At 33.6% G+C, this 21,126-nt stretch overlaps 1 protein-coding gene across 1 annotated transcript in view; it reads left to right on the top strand.

The window, feature by feature from the left end:
• Positions 1-842: 842 nt before the first annotated feature.
• The window catches only part of LOC106458922 (putative protein kinase C delta type homolog), a gene marked incomplete at its 5' end in the record, with an annotated part of 22,532 nt that continues 2,248 nt past the window's right edge, over positions 843-21,126 (top strand). Inside the window, 14 exons of the mRNA XM_022385291.1 lie at positions 843-903; positions 2,981-3,137; positions 4,011-4,042; positions 4,922-5,007; positions 6,350-6,479; positions 7,809-7,910; positions 10,329-10,624; positions 11,577-11,750; positions 11,931-12,022; positions 12,778-12,840; positions 15,474-15,612; positions 18,707-18,895; positions 20,344-20,484; positions 21,045-21,122. Coding sequence (XP_022240999.1) covers positions 843-903; positions 2,981-3,137; positions 4,011-4,042; positions 4,922-5,007; positions 6,350-6,479; positions 7,809-7,910; positions 10,329-10,624; positions 11,577-11,750; positions 11,931-12,022; positions 12,778-12,840; positions 15,474-15,612; positions 18,707-18,895; positions 20,344-20,484; positions 21,045-21,122 — 1,740 coding nt within the window. The remainder of the gene's footprint in view (positions 904-2,980; positions 3,138-4,010; positions 4,043-4,921; positions 5,008-6,349; positions 6,480-7,808; positions 7,911-10,328; positions 10,625-11,576; positions 11,751-11,930; positions 12,023-12,777; positions 12,841-15,473; positions 15,613-18,706; positions 18,896-20,343; positions 20,485-21,044; positions 21,123-21,126) is intronic.

The raw sequence follows: 21,126 nt of genomic DNA, 5'->3' as shown, positions 1-21,126 counted from the left end.
TTCGTTCTGACGTCACTAACACCATATGCAGAGACACGGGAACGAATTTCAAATTTGGGGTGCTGAATATTTGTTAAAAATGGTTTTCAAACGTGTAGAAAATAACCATTTTTGTTCATTTCATAATCATATGCGCAGATCAAACCAAGTGTGTTTTATAACACACAACTTCACAAAGTGAAAAATACTCAGAATTAAAGGATTATTATTAATAATAATAATAATTTAAGGAGAACACCCTGTTGCACCAGCACAACATTTCCCCCTCGTCATGTGGGGTGTGGCTGCACTGACATAACACTTCCCCCTCGTCATGTGGGGTGCGGCTGCACCGGCACAACATTTCTCCCTCGACATGTGGGGTGTGGCTGCACTGACACAACACTTCCCCCTCGTCATGTAGGGTGTGGCTGCACTGACACAACACTTCCCCCTCGTCATGTGGGGTGCGGCTGCACTGACACAACACTTCCCCCTCGTCATGTGGGGTGTGGCTGCACTGACACAACACTTCCCCCTCGTCATGTGGTGTCACAGCTGCACCCCCCACTTCCTGCGTTCTTTTGAGTACGTTATAGTAAAAACAACAACATATACAATTTTTAAAACTGAATTTACTATACAAGGTTTCTATTTATCTAAAGCACATCATAATTTAACTTTGAACTACATACATACATATATACAGTTTAACGTAATGTATTGCGAAGTTATATAAAGGTTACTATGTTCAAAGTTAATGTGTTGAATAAAAGACAGTACGGGTGTTGTAACACAGTGTGTTATGAAGTTGGATTTATTTGAAGATTATTTATTACAACCGATATTTTTTTTTTCGGTAGCTAAAACTTCGTCCGAGTGGAAGACTTCACGTCCAAGTGCGGCTCTATAGAGAAGGCGAAGGTAGGAGCGTTTTTTTTTTTCTAGAGTAGTTTCATAAATGTAATCGCACCAGATTATCTTAATAAACACGCTGTCACCAGATTTTTAGTTTAATCTATTCGCCCGCGCCTTATTAGCTATGATCATTCATCAGTGTAACAAATTGAAAGTTATAAAACCATCAGGCCCGTCATTAATTAAGTTTCAGCACCTTCTGCTGGAAGTCGAATAAATTAATAAGCTATTACTACGCCAATCACACTCCGCTGAACAAGATAGATTGCCGATAAGATTCTTATTTTGATTTCATCTCCAAAACCCTTCAGCTAATGACGTTGTTTTCACTGAATTCCTTAACCTGAATCCACGTGAATATATTCGCGATATGCGAAATATCGATAATGACGTTGTTTTCACTGAATTCGTTAACCTGAATCCCCGTGAATATATTCGCGATAGGCGAAATATCGATAATGACGTTGTTTTCACTGAATTCGTTAACCTGAATCCACGTGAATATATTCGCGATATGCGAAATATCGATAGATTAGGCCCTTTGTAAAATGATTTGCAATTTCTCTAAATTTCAGTAACAACAGTCTTTTTGGCCTTTCTGGTTAAATAAATAGATAGATACATTTTTTATTACTGTACCCTAACGTCTGGTAAAAAACCTTGAAAAGCTTTTATCAACGCCTACATCATTCCGTGATATCTTTAACAACTTACAAAGGTTGTACTCTCGAAGCGCCATCGGTTGTGAAGGGGTTATAGTTCAGAAGCTGGATGTAATAGGTTGAATAAAAGGACTAGTATCCGTTGTCTATGCGTTACTCTGCATATACTATGCTAGATATTCATAAAGTAAAAAAAAAAAGGACATATAGATAATTATGTCAATTCCAAGGTTAATAACCCACTCTAACATTGTAAAAGTGCTCCCCAAAACCTCTTGTGAAATATATATATATATATATATGGAATCTTAACCTGCTCCTTTACATTTCTGTAAGGCAAATAGCTGCACAATGAGCTATCGGTGCTTTACCCAAGGTCGGGTATCGAAACCCGATCTTTACCGGTTTAAGCCCACTTACTGAGCCACGGAAGTGCTTTAAATAACCGTACTTTATTATCATCACTTCAAATTCTAAAAGAACTCATTTTAAAATATAATTTTCTTAATTTCGCGGTTCAAATCCATGCATCACATAAGTAAAATTACGTGTTATTTAAATTGGATCCAGTTTCTTGAAACCTGCAGGTTTTTATTTGCTATTAAATAAACAATTGTATTAAAATTAAAGTTAAACCACCTGTTAATAGTACAGTTTTCTTCAGCACAGTAACTTGTTGATTTAGCACAAAGCTACACAATGGGCTATCTGCGTTCTGTGCATCAAGGGGAATCGAATCCCGAACTTTAGCATTGTAAGTTCCTAAACTTACCACTGACCCACGGGGGACATAACAGTAAGATATTAACCTGTTTTAAATATAAATTTAAAAAAAATATTGAAAACTACCGGGTTGTAGCCAAGTCAGAAAATGGGAAGCATTAGAAATTTGAGAAGTTGAATTACCTAAACTAAACGAGGGCAAAAAAACTATTCCAGGACGTATGTATAGCTGTCAAACTTTCTAAAAGACTGGATTCGTATGATCATTAAGGATGTTTTTATTAGTATTTGTCGAGTAATTCGGCAAAATGATATTACGGTTTCATAAAGGATATATTTAATTATTATTTGTTAAATAGGTCAGCTAAGATATTCTTACCGGTTTCGTTAAGGATACATTTAATTATTATTTGTTAAATAGGTCAGCTAAGATATTCTTACCGGCCTCGTTAAGAATATATTTAATTATCAGCTAAAATATTTTTACCGTTTTCGCTAAGGGTATGTTTTCCATTTTCACCAATTTACTCAGGTTTCTTCAGAAATACTTTTCTTATTTTTATTGATGAAAGGTTAACCACCTTAGCTGAGAGAATATTTATGGTTTCAAGAGATCAAACTTAAGAGAGTGAGTTTTATCGTTATATATCCTAAAAGAATTTTCAATTTTGATAGTAAATTTTTTATGTTACGTTCAGTGTCCCTTTTCGATGGCCACCAGAAAAGCACAGGAGGAATCACCAGAAGACGTGGTGCTATAAAGCATCATAAAGTTCACGAGGTTAAAGGTCACAAGTTCATCGCCAAGTTCTTCAGACAACCCACATTTTGTGCTTTCTGCAAGGAGTTTCTGTGGTACATTTATTTATCATATTCGTTAACATCTATTGATTCCTCAAATTATCAAGTTGTTTTTATTCCTCCCACTACCGGTTGGTCCAGGTATTGAATAATTTTACGTTTTTGTCAATTATAGCGCTCAGTATAAAGAACTGATAACAAAAGGGTGAAATCGCTCGTTTTCTTTGTAAAATACATAGGAAGTCCGATATAACGCGGGACTAGTTGTAATATTGACATAATTTTTATTACATTTTGTGTGACTTATTTATTATTAGGGACCCTGATTAACAAAGTCATAGACTCACAAGCAATTTTGTACATAAACAGCTTAGGAAATATGTTTAAAAGTACAATAGTAAGAATAATGAAGGTAATTATAGGGCTAAAACACGCGTGTTTTTTTATATAAAATGTTTCCTAATTAATTACAAATAAAGCACTGAAGATTACCGTCTTTTTATAGAGTTCTCTTTTATGTTACTTTTATAAGTGATACTGAACGTCATGTGTCATTTCTTAATTTATTCTGATGACGTCAGTACATAAGTTAATACGCTATTCAGAGTAATCACCGAACGTTTGTTGTTGTAGTTGATTTTATAATTGGCAACAAATTCAATATTTGTTTATCTGAAACGTGTTATTTAAAGATTCTAATCCTCACTCCAAGTAAAACAATACAAAGAATTTCGTATTAAGTATTAATTATTCACCGTTCTTCATATTATTATGTCTTAAGGTTATAATTTAATCTAATATTTTTGTTATTGATTAATCTACTTTATGAACCTTGGATAACAATGTAATAACGGTGTGCTTTATTTTATTTTATAGACTTCCTTTATAAAAACTAAAGTTTATTGTTAATCTTCTCTCTTTTATTAGGGGATTTGGAAAACAAGGCTACCAGTGTGAAAGTAAGTCTGGATTAATTTCTATGAAACGGTGTTTTATGTGAGGTATTTTATTAAAAAGTTAATAATATCCTGTAATCATCAGAATATCAGATGTGTTAGAGAAATTAAATCGTTCATGAGCTTTTAATACCACAAAAAATGAAGAAAAATTATAATGTTTAAAACGTTCACACAATTCAACAGAAAAAGTTTGTCTTATTTGATGCTGTAAATGTGCAGGTCTTATATTCAACAAATGACCCTAATCTTTAGTGTTACAGAACTTCCTATTCAATATTACGTCCACACGACTGTCAGGACTTATATGTCTTCTGATTTATTTTTTATTTCTCCTTTTTTTTGGCTGACTGAACACTATTGTATGAATTTTTTATTGTGGCGTCATCTATGTACAAGGAAAGCAACTAAAATTTAGGAGAAGCAGTTCAGATAACTATCACACAAACAAAGATACAGTATAAAATTATAATTAACTTAAATGTATAATCCGATCCATAGCTTTCTAGAAGATCAAATATAATAAAGATAGATCAGATTGTCTTGTGTGAAATAACAAAATGTGTTCAATTAATACTCATGTATCTAAACAAACATAAAACATTGTTAGTTCAATTCCATGAATATAGTTTAGGTTTGCGCTTATTTGCTTATTTTTTATAAACAACGATTCTGGCCAATATGTAGATAAATTCATATAAACGTATTTGTTACCTTTTTAATCACAATAAAATTAGAAACCAATAATTAATACTAGGACAATGATACCCCAAAATCAAGGCATATATTTTAAACAAACAACTTATTAAATCATTATTTGCTGGACAGTTTATGTAAAAGTATCCACAAGAAATATAGATAGATCACAATATTTTTTTCTAGCATGCCAAGTCGCGGTACACAAGAGATGTCATGACAAATTTTTAGGGAAATGTCCCGGATCTGGGAAGGAATCTCAGAATACATTGGTTAGTAAACATTTGATTTATCATTTTTCTTAATTTCTGATATAATATTTTTATAATTTTGTTTCTCCTAGGTGGCACAATTTCTAAGCGAAAAAGAAAACGTATTCGATTGATTATAAATGTGTTTTTAAACTACCAGCAATAACTTCAGATGACCAACAAACACGATTTCTTTTTTCTCTCTATATATGCAAGTATAATAAAAATATTAAATTTTATAAAGACAAATAAGGATCGATATATAAGTAACCTAGTTAGCTATAGTAATATAGAAAGTTTTAATGCTACAAAAAGTATCGAAACAAGAAATTCAAAACTACAAAAACTGAGCTGCTTACAATTTTATATTTTTCTTATTTTTTAAATTTTAAGTAAGTCAGTTTTTTTTTAATTTTGACTTTCTGGTTTCAATACTTTTTGTAGCATTAAAACGTTCTATATTACTACAGCTAGCTAGGTTGCATATAGATCGACCCCTACTTGTCTTTATAAAATTTAATTATCTTATTACGCTCGTTTCTTTCCTTTTTATTATCTATATTTTGTGCACCAGCAATACCAATCGTGGGGCGCTTATTTCTTATCAGGATCTCTACCAGTCTACCTTCAAATCTAATTATATGCCCAAATTAGCTAGCGCATCGTCCGTTATGCATGTACCATCGTTTCCGGTACAAGAAAGGAATAATTAGAACCCCAAACGGAAGAGTTCTGTGAACAAATTTGAGCGATAAGGTTCGTTATTTTTTCTGTACGCTTGTCTGAAAAAGTCACTTACTTAATTAGACTAAAATTCGTTGAAATATGGAATTTTCCATTCACTCCATAAACACATATATAGCGATTTAGGCGGCTTTATAAGTACAATAAGCTTTAGTCATTGTCACTATTCAGTCATTTTAAAGGTGGTTTTAAACGGCGATTTTTACGGCCGCCATTTTGTTTCATCACGATACCTACTATTAAGTACTACCATATTTAATAATATCCATCGAGCTATAAAAAGGAACAGGAGTTCACAAAGATCATTGTAATCTAATATCATACGAAAAAAAGTGAAGGTTGAAATAAAAGCTGCCTTATTTTTGTGACAATAGCTACTAAACTTAAATGTTATACAACTAGCATCAAGAGTTTTATCAGCTATGCGTTTAAAGACTGACAATGCTAGGTTTATAGTTACACTTACCCTTTAGATGTCATAGTAAACAAGTGTCTGTTTATCAGTCGGTTTTGGTTTCTCACGTGTTTAAACATCAATAATATCTAAGTTTTAGCTACGCCTGTTTGTACATCATAGTAAACAAGTGTCTGTTTACCAGTCTGTTTTGTTTCTCATTAGTACTTGAGAGAAAGATTCAAGATCAACGTTCCTCACAGGTTCCGTGCCCACAACTTCCTCAGCCCAACATTCTGTGACCACTGTGGGTCCCTGTTGTATGGACTCTTCCGACAAGGCTTAAAATGTGACCGTAAGTTTACTTGCAGTACAGCTATAATCAGTAGCAAAAACAAGGTTAAACATGCTTTATTGTTTGAACCTCAGTCTTATTTAAAAAGAGAAATATATTTATAGCATTCTTTGCTAAACATATAACGATATTTTGAACACTGAGAGATTATTTTTGGCACCTTATAACTTTTCAAAAATTTTATGATTCTGTTTATAGATGAACAACTTTAATATCTTTGTAAAGAGGGAAATATGTGATAATTAGCGTGCCAAATTCTCCATGGATTTTATTAAGACCCCACCGAATAAGTTTATATTGTGATTAACTTTATTGAGGAATCGTTTTTTTAAGCAATTAAAACTATGACGTTTCAATACAAGAGAGCGGATCATCTTCAGGCAATGTATGATTACCCAAAGTACTTATTAATTAATTAATTGTTGTTAAGATTGCCCATTCCCCTCCCCCCCCCCATTCCTATGAACTGTAAAATACAAAACTACACATTGGGTTTTCTGCGCTGTACTCACCGCGATTCGAATCCCAATATTCATTTATCACTATGAGCCCTAAAACTTACCGTTGAGCCACGGAATTGAGAGGGGGGTAACTTCTTAGCGGTGAAAAATTAATTTTTAGGTAATTCTTTAATGTTTGTCTGCTGATGCTTCCGTTTGGACGTACAAATACATATGGCTTTATTTAGTTAGGTAATTCTTTAATGTTTGTCTGCTGATACTTCCGTTTGGACGTACAAATACATATGGCTTTATTTAGTTAGGTAATTCTTTAATGTTTGTCTGCTGATGCTTCCGTTTGGACGTACAAATACATATGGCTTTATTTAGATGATATCGCCTACGATCAGTGGTGTAACGAAAGTCTGAAGGCCCTGTTTTAGAATTTTCCTACGTCCTTCCTTCTCTCACACTCACATATGTGCAATATTTTCATTAATTTTCCTACGTCCTTCCTTCTCTCACACTCAGAACATTACGCATCCTGACTGAGGCCAATAAAAGTATAGATACTGAGTTCCTGAAGAGTATATGTATTTATTATGGCCCCCTGATACTTTCTTGTGACCTCCAGGGGGTCAAATCCCCCAGTTTGGGACCACTGCATTAGAGTGCAGAATTAGTAGACGAGTTGCCAAAACAAATTATTCGTTCTGGATGTTACTATTTGTGTCTGTAACATTAGGTTGTACTGTTTACAGAGTGTAAAGTCAACTGTCACTTTAAATCTAATGTGTCTGTAACATTTGGTTGTACTGTTTACAGAGTGTAAAGTCAACTGTCACTGTAAATCTAATGTGTCTGTAACATTTGGTTGTACTTTTTACAGAGTGTAAAGTCAACTGTCACCATAAATGTGAAAAACATGTCCCTAATCTCTGTGGAGTGAACCAGAAGCTTCTATCTGAAGTCTTATCCACAGTAAAGAAAGGTTAGAGAGAACATTTTTCTGAAATTCTTGAATCTTTTTTATGCACTTGTTTAAAAGTTGGTATAATTTAGATTTATCCCAATTTTGAAATATACTTTTTGAAATTAATTTCAACCTACCATAAAATATAATATCATCATATGTTTAAAGTTTTACATAGAAAACAAGGTAGGTAAAAATTGTTTTTAATCACTAGGTGTCTGGCTATTATTTCTGCTTTTTTATCCTACCGTACGTGATATAGTTTCTAGTGTGTTTGTGGGTTTTCCAGTTGTTTATGTCGGTGATGGTCTGATTGTTATAGTTGTTTATGTCGGTGATGGTATTATTTCTATAGCTGTTTATGTCGGTGATGGTATGATTTATAGTTGTTTATGTCGGTGATGGTGTGGTTTTGTTTATGTCGGTGATGGTCTGATTGTTATAGTTGTTTATGTCGGTGATGGTATTATTCCTATAGTTGTTTATGTCGGTGATGGTATGATTCCTATAGTTGTTTATGTCGGTGATGGTATTATTCCTATAGTTGTTTATGTCGGTGATGGTGTGGTTTTGTTTATGTCGGTGATGGTATGGTTTTGTTTATGTCGGTGATGGTATGGTTTTGTTTATGTCGGTGATGGTATGGTTTTGTTTATGTCGGTGATGGTATGGTTTTGTTTATGTCGATGATGGTATTATTTCTATAGTTGTTTATGTCGGTGATGGTATGATTTATAGTTGTTTATGTCGGTGATGGTATTATTTCTATAGTTGTTTATGTCGGTGATGGTGTGGTTTTGTTTATGTCGGTGATGGTATGGTTTTGTTTATGTCGGTGATGGTATGGTTTTGTTTATGTCGGTGATGGTATTATTCCTATAGTTGTTTATGTCGGTGATGGTGTGGTTTTGTTTATGTCGGTGATGGTATGGTTTTGTTTATGTCGGTGATGGTATTATTTCTATAGTTGTTTATGCCGGTGTTGGTATGGTTTTGTTTATGTCGATGATGGTATTATTCCTATAGTTGTTTATGCCGGTGTTGGTATGGTTTTGTTTATGTCGGTGATGGTATGGTTTTGTTTATGTCGGTGATGGTATTATTTCTATAGTTGTTTATGCCGGTGTTGCTGTAATTTCTAGTTGTTTATATCGGTGGTGGTGTGATTTCTAGTTGTTTATGTCGGTGATGGTGTGGTTTTGTTTATGTCGATGATGGTAATATTCCTATAGTTGTTTATGTCGGTGATGGTATGATTTCTAGTTGTTTATGTCGGTGATGGTGTGGTTTTGTTTATGTCGATGATGGTATTATTTATAGTTGTTTATGTCGGTGATGGTATGATTTATAGTTGTTTATGTCGGTGATGGTGTGGTTTTGTTTATATCGGTGATGGTATTATTCCTATAGTTGCTTATGCTGGTGTTGCTGTGATTTCTAGTTGTTTATATCAGAAATGAACTCATTCTTATAGTTTTTAAATTGCAATTTTGGGTATTTTCTAGCTACCAGTAAATGTGTTGACGTCATTCTTAATTTTATAAATGGTATTTAGTTTTCATTAAGTTTTTGGTGCCAATGTTAGGAATAACTCCTAGTTTAGAAGATGTTAACTGTACGTATACTGCTGGATCATTTGAGATGCTCAAACTGGACCAAACCAGCATTCGAACAATCATGACATCTACGACGGTGTACCTGACATGTTACATAATTTTCAACTCTAGTTCGATGGAAAACATTTGTTATCTGTTGCTCTAATTCGTTAACGGTTTGGGGTTTATTTTCATACATCCTTCAATACTATTTGAAGTCAAAATAAAACTTTTAGAATCGGTATAAAGAAGTTGCATAACTTAAATGATGGATACAGTTTTTTGGACCACCCTCTACTTGTTAAACTATATTTTCATATTTGTTCACTAGAGGGAGATGTTTACATGATATGATAATTGTACGAAGTATAAGAGTTTCATGAAAGTTTAGGCCTCGGTGCATCTCGAATGTTCATGAAGCTAAATATTTGAATTTTTAATCGAGTATTTGAATATTCGATTTATTGAACCGTGAAGTACCGAGGATGAAAGTATTCTTTAAAGATTTACTTATTTTTGTTTAATTATACACATTTCAATTTTATTTTACATGCTTGTCAGTAAATATTTTATTAATTTACAGAACTCAAACTCAAGACTTCTTACTAAATGTGATGTATATTTAAACAATAAGAACCTAAACACTTTTCGGAAGCTATTCTGTTTGTCGAACTGTTGATTTAAACAATATATTACATGTTTAAATCAGAATTATGGTAAATGCCATAAATATTAAGTGTTTTTTTTTCAGACATTAGCACTCCACCGATTAGTCCATTATATTACATGTTTAAATCAGAATTATGGTAAATGCCATAAATATTAAGTGTTTTTTTTTCAGACATTAGCACTCCACCGATTAGTCCAGTGTCTCAAAAACCAGATGAGACAGAAACCAATAAGCCTGTATCTGAAACTGCAGTTCAATACACTCCGTCAAGCATTGACTTGGATGAACGTTATGAGAATAAGCCATCTGGATATAATGAAGCATCTCAGAGGAAAGAACAACAAACCCTCCAAGCTCGAGGGTCATATAAAAATGACGTAGGGAAACACTCGAGAGTAAGATTTAAGAAGTATGCCTTAGACGATTTCACCTTTCTGAAAGTTTTGGGCAAGGGTAGCTTTGGTAAGGTAAGATAAAAAGTTTTATTTTATAATTCGCTTTGGGAAAACTTCGTGTGAAATATCCAGGTAAAACTGAATTACCTATAGAACAATGTGATAGATTAAAGGAGATTTGGTCAAGGTACCGATTACGAAGTAATTCTATATTTCTGAATAATTTTATTTTGAGATGGGAATAAAGAAATTGAACATAATTTAAAATACAAGTAAACAGTCTTTATTATTCACAAACACAGTGTTTGTACTTGTTCTTTACAACGCTTCTATTGGATCTTCTATATTCAAGCTAAATCCATCTATCAAACTAAGTAAGTCCAGTGTTTCTTAGTTCTCAAGAAGTTTCCTACTTAGCCCGAATGACTGGTGTTACCTAAGTGACTGGTCATTCTCATTCAAACACAAATGATGCTATAACCTCGAGACATCACCTTAACTACTACAGAAGGATACTGCTGTCGATATTCCTGCACAACGTGCAGTATTGCAGCAAGACCACCAACGGGCAGAACTCAAGTTTTAATAAAATTGTTTCTTTCATTTGAAAAACTGGAATTCTTCTACAATTTTCAATTGATGATATAAGTATTTTATGTACTTGTCGTGTATAGAGGGACAGAAGAACGTAAGTTTGATTATATTAGCTAATGGATGATATCTCGCTTTGAAATCAACTTATAACGTCTACAGCAAACATTTATATTACTGGTTAAGTGTCTGTTTTATTTTAAACTAAATGGTTAAGCAGTAGAAAGAACAAAGTGCGAAATTGAAACAGAAGAGGATGAAATAGGAAGAATCCAAAATTTAATGTATTGAGTAAGAATTGAAATAGAATACGTTTAGAGAGGAATAAATTATTTGATACACTTTATCGTAAACTTCTCTATTTTGTTCTGTTTTTAACGAGAGAATGACAAAACTTCCAAAATAATTCGAATAATTTTCAACTTTCACCTAGGTGTTGCTGGCAGAACTAAAGGGACACGAGCAATATTTCGCTATTAAGTGCCTGAAAAAGGACGTTGTATTGGAAGACGATGACGTGGAGTGCGCGATGATAGAAAGGAAAGTGTTAGTACTTGGAACCGAACACTCGTTCTTGTGTGAACTCTTTTGTTCCTTTCAAAGTGAGGTAAGTGTCTTTTCTTAGAGTGCTCTATATATTAATCTCACTTGATTTTCCTTAGACAAATGTCAACTAGAAAATGATAATTACCTATGATATTTTAAAATGATACCTAATAGTCAGTCCTCAGAAACTAGAAATTATTTGTAAAACATGTGTTACAAATGTACCTTTCGTTCTTACTAGAGCCATCTTTTCTTCGTTATGGAATATCTGAGTGGTGGAGATCTAATGTTTCACATCCAACAATCTGGAAAATTCGATCAGGAAAGAGCCAGGTAAGCTTGAATACTGTTATCTATCTTTTTATGTCTCTCGTAAAACATGTCAGCTCAAAATTATAAAATCAGTCTGTTTCATTCACACGTAAATGGTTTATTTCTGGAGTGACCCAAGTATCATACAGGTTTCTTAAGCTTTGTTGTCATATCAAATTAAAAGATTGGAACTTCGTAAGTATCAGTGAATAATAATGAAGATCACTTACATACTTACATCAAATATGTCAGTTTTCTTCACAAGATAAATTTCTCCATTAATTCTGGATAAACCTTTTCTATTCAATGTTCTGCTTTTACAGCTTATCTTCAGCACCCTACGGTTAAAAACAAAGTTCGAATGTGTTGATTGTTCTTATGATTTTCCAATCTTCTCAACCATTGTTAAGATCAAATATATGTGCATGGCATTACAGTAATATTTTCGTGTGGGGTAATGTTATCATTTGTCCTCATTTTCATTTTGAAATTCCTAAATCCATATATTGGTCATTCTAATCCGTTTCTTGATCCCTAAATTCTCACATATAACATAGATCCCTGTATTGTTTATTGAAGGGACCTTCAACCTCGTCAATATATTGTCTCCTTAAGAAAATTTTATTTTAGCAGTCATGTACGAGTCATCATTAAAATTCAGATATTATGTACTTCTATCTCCAATCTATTTACTTTGGAGAATTTTATTTATCGAAATAAACCTTGCACGTTGTTATTTTTAATCAATAATCAAATTTACATTTTTGCTTACCTAGATTCTATGCTGCAGAAATAGTCATAGCTCTGAAGTTCATGCATAGGAAGGGAATAATCTACAGGTACGTACTGGTTATCAGTTTTAAAATATAGTCCAGTTTCCTTCATGGTAAAGTACATGAAACTATTTATTTTAGTCCTGCTTTTATTACCTACTTGTAATATCAAACGTGTGGAATATTCTCCCATTTAGAAAAGAAAACTGAACATAAGTAAATTAACGTAGAGAAAAACGAAAAACTCCGTGGTTTTTCGTTTTCTTTTCAAGTGTAAAGCTGCACAATGGGCTGTCTGCGCTGTGCTTACCACCTCTAAAGCTAACCGCTGAGCTATCGAGGAGAAAGTTTTTGGTGCCTCCTAGAGGCTCAGTGTTAAAAACGGTTTCAATACCAGTGGTAGGCACAGCACAGATAACTCGTTGTGAGCTTCGTGTTTAAAAACAAATGAACAAAAAAGTCTCTGATTTAAGTAATTTATTTTGTTAAGTAGATATGCTATAATAAGAAGGCTTACCTAAGAATTTAAGGTATTCATAATTATTCAAGCAAATAATATAGTTATTTACTGACTTATATTTGGTTATAAAATACAGTTTTGATGTTGAAAACGGAAATGAAAATGAAAACATAACAAAAAAGTCTACTATAAAATACACCTGGCGTGGTTTAGTAGTTAGCATGTCCGGACTGAGTATTTAATATTCGAGACTCGTTGCCGCAAAAACACTCTCTGACTCTGTGGCCGTTGTTGCGTTATAAGAGTGACGGTCGGACAAGAGTTGGCGGTTAAACTGCCTTTTCTCTAGCCTATCAGTTGAAAATTACAGATCGCCATGCTCAGATAACCTTGTATAGCTTTGCTATAAATTTTAAAATATAATACAACAAGCAAACATTTATTATAAACTAACCAGTGTTTGTCCAAACAGAAAACGTTCCTGATCATGTTGGTGAATAAATCATCAAAAACAAAAAAGTATTGGTGCTGAAAGAAGCTGTAGAAAAGTAAATTACATGTAAAAATGGCGGTTAGGCCTAAACGTGTGAATAAGATATATCTATCTGTATTAGTCTTCCATTAAATAAGTATGTTAGTTTATCAATCAGCCATCGTATAACATATTACTGGATTATCGAAAGGTTTGCTTTGTTCTTGGTTGATCTTTCAAACTGTTTCGCGCTAAATTATCTTTGTCCAAAAGTCTAGTAATATAATCAAAGCTTTAATCAACCTGTTAATTAGGATGAAACTGGGAAACAGTCTTCACAAGAAGAGTTTCGTAAGCCTAAGTTGTACGGAATTAGGCCTTCTACTCTACGTATCTTCATATGTAAATATTTGTATGCACTCAGTTGATTTATTAATTTTCTAAATATGTTGTACATCGTTATAAAATCTTCTAAAATATCCAACAAATGTTTGGTTTCAACTTAATATCAAATATTTCTTAGTTCTTCTTATCATTGCTGGTAAATTTGTGATGTGTGTTGTTTCTTGAAAATTTACTTTATTGTGTTCATTATTATTACTGAATTATGTTGTCACAGAAAAACATTATTTGTTGAACGTGAAATAAACATTAATATAACACTCATGAAACAAATTTCAAAATCAAATGAACGCAAATAATATATTTGTATATAAAGCTCAAGAGACGTGTGTGTGTATACACTTTCGACACTTGTATTATTAATTGCTTTCTATCAGACTTGTTATTTATCCCTTGCCCCCCAAAAGGAGTGTCATTAGATGTCGGTGTTCGGATCTGGTACCATTACCCCCCCCCCCCACCTTTCTCGCCGTGGTTTTTGACTGATCTCGATTCAGCTTAGCATGCACCCTTAGGAGAGAGAAATGTTGGGGGGAGTCAGAATTCGGAGCTCACCCCCTATTTCACTATCCTCGGGCTATATGTTTTCCGCACATTTTGAACGGGAGCTTATGAGATACCCTAGAATACCCATTTGAACTATGAAACAGTAATTATTATGGTCCTTATCACCAGGTGGATAGAACGTGACATCTGAACTATACAATAGTAGTTATTAGTGCCCTTATCTCCAGGTGGCCAGAACGTAGCATCTGAACTATACAACAGTAGTAATTATTGCCCTTATTACCAGGTGGCCAGAACGTAGCATCTGAACTATACAACAGTAGTAATTAGTGCCCTTATCACCAGGTGGCCAGAACGTAGCATCTGAACTATACAACAGTAGTAATTAGTGCCCTTATTACCAGGTGGCCAGAATTGATTTTGCACTACTTCCATTGCAAAAACTTGTTAGAAAAATTAGTTTCTGTACACGTTAACGGTTGTTCCTTATGTGTCGGTTTGATATACAGTTGAATGACCAGCTTCAATACATATAAAAGCTTGGGGTTTGTTTTATCACAGGAGTTATATGGTCTTTTACATCGCCATATTTAAAAACTCCTGACTTTACGGATGTTACATTTAATTCACCATACACCACATTGAGTCAACATTTATCAGCAGTATTTTTCAGCTGTTTTAACAGTATTACCACACAAACTTAAAACACACACCAAGTTGTATGAAATTTTCTGAATACTAATTCTCACTGTTTTAACAGTCTTATAACATACAATGCATTACCAATTCTTGTTTATGCTACTGCCGAGATCCGATGTGTCGTGGAAGTTTACCTCCTACTTTTGTATGTGGTTTTAGGGATCTTAAGCTGGACAACGTTCTTTTAACTCGCGAAGGACATGTGAAAATTTCTGACTTTGGAATGTGTAAACTTGGCGTAGGTGACCAGATAAAGACTTCAACGTTTTGTGGTACTCCAGACTACATTGCTCCAGAGGTAAGCCTCCCAACCCTTCACTAACATTTCCATTAGTTTAGTATGATAACTCCAGTTTAGACTTCTATTTTTTGCGGTACACCAGACTACATTGCTCCAGAGGCAAGCCTCACAAACCTTCCCTAACATTTTCATGAGTGCGACAACTCCAGTTTTTGCATTCCCCGAGTTCGGGATCGAACCTGAGACCTCTTTTTCACGTCAGGCGAATCCTCCATCAACTGACAAAATGGTTAACCCACTAGCAGATGCAAATAAGGTACGTTTTAACAATTTAAATTACTATAAGATTTTAATTCGTGTTACAAAATACTAGTCCCTTAATAAATTCACTTACTAATTCCCAAATAATTATAGTCTTAACAACTGTCGCCCACAAAATTAATTTTAATTCGTCCAAATTTGGGGTTACTGTTTTTGATATCTTAATCTTTGTAATATTTAATTGTGCAGTATAAGATGCCAAATAACTTTCTCAAAGTACATAAAATATAAAAAAATTGTGACGTCAATAAATAACATAGATTTCACTGATGTCTTCTTCTCAACAAAATTAATTGGAACTTAGCTTATAGCTTTATAGAAAATTAACCTTTAAGATCTCGACTGCAGCAACATTAATTGTTGGACCTTCAAGAAGACTCTTCAATAGATAAAATACGCATTGTCTTTAAGGGAGCAGCTTCAATTTTTTTCATCTCATGAATATACAACCTTCATGTGGGTGTAGAGAACGCGTTTTACATTGCCAACTGGACACCCGTCAGAAACTTGAACGGAGCACATTGGTGAACTCATGTCAACGAATGTTAGAATGAAGTTTTATGCTATTAGCTGTTTTCAAGGCCTGACAACCCGCTTCAAAATAAAACACTGCTGTATAAAAAAAATAGCGAACAATTAATTAAATTGAAAACTTTTATGCAGTCATATCTTTAACGAAATAATATTTTTTGACTCAATAATCACTGACGGAATCCATCTATTTTTAAACACATTTTTCTGAATTATATTTCCATCAAAGTATTTGTTTGTCCATGACTTCGTTGGTTACAGAGTTTCTAGTGACATAAGTCACACAAAAATGTAAAATAAAACTACTGATGTTATTAATCCTATATAATTGCTGTAAAATAAAACTATTGATATTATTAATCCCATATAATTACTAGCAAAATAAAACTATTGATATTATTAATCCCATATAATTACTGTAAAATAAAACTATTGATATTATTAATCTTATATAATTACTGTAAAATAAAAATATTGATATTATTAATCCCATATAATTACTGTAAAATAAAACTATTGATATTATTAATCCTATATAATTACTGCTGTGTTTTACTTAGAAAATTAATGATTTCATTCAATCTTTTTTTGGTAAATTCTTTACACTGAGTGTTAAAACAAACAATAGCATAAATTACTTTAAAAATATAGCTTATGGATAAAAAAGAACATGTAAGTAAAAAATAATAGAAAAATCTTTGATTGTGTGAGCAAACCACAATTTCAAACTAAACAAAGTTTTTAATTTTATTGTTTTAACAATAAAGGTAAACTAACAAGTGAATGTGAAAATTAATTGTAACAGAATACAGTCTCGTGTTGATAGTTTACATTGTGACTAGCTGTCATCCAACCAATTAGACAGCGCCACATTGGCCTAATGCCTATAAAATTTATTCCATGCGACTGATCTCGTATTTCAGCAATGTATGGAAATACTTAAGAGGATACATTAAACTAGTGATATAAATGGTCAAAATAGAAAGCTCAATCTCTGCAAACTTGGTATGAATTAACTCAGGATGTTGTCGTGCTTTGTATGTGTTACGTGACAATTCAGTAGCAATAATCTAGCTGAAGGAACAGGTGTGAATGTTACCTCCAGAACACATTGGCACGGAGTATTTTCAGTTGCTGTTTAACTGCTCAGAAACCATTCCTTTGGAGATATAACCCAACCAAGAGGATGGACTGGTTATCAGATTTCAAACTATGAGATACGTAAATCTTGATGAGAGTGCTTTTTACAAATCAATCTAAAATAACCTGTTTGGTAAAATTCAATAATATTATATTGGATGGCAGAGAGGAACATGGAATTACAATCAACGTACAGCATCTACAGAAAATCATGCTAGGGTCCAGTGTTGGCTGCATTCTCGGCCAATGGTCTTAGAGACCTACAAAACAAATATGGCTGCTGATAGTTAGAGCAGATTCTTGTACACGATATCAGTCTTTCAGGGACAAGACCTGTCGGGCATAGATTTATCTTCCAGAAGGACTGTGATCCCAAGTATGTAGTGAAACGATACCAGGTCAAATAATTAGGCCAATCAAGTCCTCGCAACCATGGCTTTGTCTACACAAAGCACCGATTAAATATTAACATTAAGGCTTTATGGGCATATATAGAAACTGAGAAAATCAAATCGCAACCAAACAATTTAACTGAATTATGGAGTGTTATAAAGGACGTTTTGAAAAAACTTTCACAATATTACATTGATAAATGGTAGTGTAAAACAAGTAAATACAAAATTAATACATTTTACAGCTTTTCATGTGTATTTTCTATAATAAGACATTGTACAATAAACCATTTACTCATTATTTGTGACTTTTGTATGTGTACCATCTGTGTGTTTCACTATTACCTCCAATAATGTACATTTATTATTAAGTAAACTAGATTGTTGGATAGTTGGCTGTTGTTAAGCACAAAGCTACGCAACGGACTATCTGTGCTCCGCTCACTACGAGTATCGAAACCCAATATTTAACATCGTAAGCCTACAGACTAACCACTGAACCATTGGTAATGCAAATAAATTAGAAGTTTTAGTATAGTATAACAGACGTTTGTATTTGAAATATTTATAATTTGTTTGCAATACGTTTCTCTCTTACACGTGTTATTGTTTAAATAAGGCCTATATCTTGCATAACTCGTATTCCTCGCCAAGCCAGTAAATCGAAAACCATTGCTAAATTTGAGAAAAAAATCTCTTTCAACATTCGTCTGTTGTTTTGGGTGTCTGAGTAAAGATCCATCATCTTTCACTTGCAATTCCTTCAGATCATCAAGGGTCAGCAGTACAACCAATCGGTAGACTGGTGGTCTTTTGGAGTCCTGCTGTATGAGATGTTGATAGGACAATCGCCTTTTAACGGAACAGATGAAGAAGAACTATTTTGGTCTGTGTGTCACGAAGAAGCCTACTACCCGAGGTTCCTCAGCAAGGAAGCGAAACAGATTATAGCACTGGTAGACTATTTTAGCCTTCTTGTTCATCAGAAAAAACGTCTTCTTAATAATGATCCCATGTTAATTAATTCCAAATACCGATTTATATTAATTATAACTTATTCAAGTAGAAATCAGCACTTAATGGAATAAAATGGGTCACGTGATTAATACATTACCATTGTTATAACCGGTTGATTGTAAAACTCAGTGTAATTTTTTGGTTAGAGGATTTCCCTGTTTCTTTGTTTATTATTAAGCACAAAGCTATACAACAGGCTCTCTATGCTGTTCCCACCGCAGGAATCGAACTCCAAATTTGAGCAGTTTTAGCCCTCTAGCTTACCGCTGAGCCACTGAAGGCGGCGCGATATTTGTCTAAAATGTTAATTTTGCTCCATCACTTGCGTATTCTTTGGTTCTCCTGTCTATCAAGACACAGTAAAACATAATCTTACTTAAGGATATTGAAATATTTTGGGCCTGACATGGACTGTTGGTTTGAGCGCTCAACTCACAATCTTCGGGTCGCAGAATCGAAACCTGTCGCCGAACATGGTCGCCCTTTCAGCAGTAAAGGCGCTATAATGTAATGGTCAATATCACTACTCGTTATTAAAGAGTAGCCCAAGAGTTGGCGGTAGGTGATGTTGACTGACTGTAATCCCTGTACTCTATCTCCTCAAAATTACGGACGCCTATAACGCAGGTAGCTCTAAGTAGTTTTGCATAAATTCAGTAAAAGCAAACAAATGAAACTGAACTATCTATTTATGGAAAGATATTACAGAACATTAAAATATACAGTTGAATTCTTTAGCTATACAATACTTTACTTGATAATGAAACTATTCCACAGTAAAATGTTCAAAAACGTTTTTCAATAATAAATTTAGATTATCAGCATTTAGTTTGTGTTTGTTTTCGGATATTCTTGCAAAGCTACTCAAGAGCTATCTGCGCTAGCAGTCTGTATATTAGACTGACAGTCCAGATGGAAAGCAGCTAGTAAAGAGCACCCACCGCCAACTCTTGGACTACTCTTGTCTGATTTAGTAGTCATTCTTATCACGGTTCCAAATCGTACAGAGTACGATTTTTGTTTTTGGCGGTAACGGAACGCGAACCGAGGACCCGTACGTTAATCAGTGGGCTACGTTCAACCCATTTAAATTTTTACAAGTATTTGGGCTAATAGAATATTTGATATTTAAAAAAATTAACTTGGGGAAAAACGACCTCTTACTAAATCGTCACAGCCTGTTCCTGGCTGGTCAGCGGTAAATTCGTGGACTTACAACGCTAAAATTTGGGGTTCGATTCCCTGCGGTGGACAGAGTACAGATAGCCCATTGTGTGGCTTTGCGTCACAGCAAACAAATCGTCACAACATTTCTAGTGATTGTTGCTACACTTCAAGTTGTCAATGTACTGGATGTGATAATATATATATTTTTTTCGTTCAATAGCTACTTGAAAAGGATCCAAGTAAAAGATTAGGCACGTCTACGAGCGATGCTGGAGATATAACGTACCAGCCTTTTTTCAAACCGGTTAATTGGCAGAAAATTGAACGTAAAATGGTAGAACCACCTTTCAAACCCATACTGGTTCGTATAAAATTTAATAACAAAAAAATTCAATATATTTAATTTAAAACAAGTGAAGTATAATAAAAAGTAATTTAACGTGACTGTATTAGTTTACTGTTTTATGTTTCTTATTGTTAGTCCAGTTCCTATTGAACTTCATTGAAAAATGTGCAGTAAAAATATTATTAGAGTTTAAGTAAAAATTATTCTGTAAGTTATATATATATATATATAATGGTAATTTATTTTAGTCTTAATAAATATAAATTCTTAGGAAATTCAGTTGAAAATTATTATTGTCTTATTTGTTTGATGTTAGACATAAAGCTGCACAATGAGCATCCGTACTGTGCTCACCATAAGAATCGAACCCCGAATTTTATCGTTATAAGCTCCTTGATATTACTGCTGAGCCGCTGTGGGGTATTATTCATATTACATGTGTACCTAATTGTTGTATATATACATTCCAGTCATTATTGATGTTGCAGGTGTAACTATATCATGTGTCAAACAGAAATTATAACTTTCCTGTACTTTATAAATTTGTTAATTTTATACTTTTTGTTGTCTTACAGTCAGGACCAAGTGATGCCAGGAATTTCGACACCGACTTTACTATGGAGAAAGCAGTGTTAACCACGGTGGATTTTCAAATCT

This window comes from Limulus polyphemus, unplaced genomic scaffold (assembly GCF_000517525.1).
Source record: "Limulus polyphemus unplaced genomic scaffold, Limulus_polyphemus-2.1.2 Scaffold533, whole genome shotgun sequence".
Taxonomy (NCBI): domain Eukaryota; kingdom Metazoa; phylum Arthropoda; class Merostomata; order Xiphosura; family Limulidae; genus Limulus; species Limulus polyphemus.
Note: the sequence above shows the minus strand (reverse complement) of the source record. Positions and strands in the feature narration are given on the sequence as shown.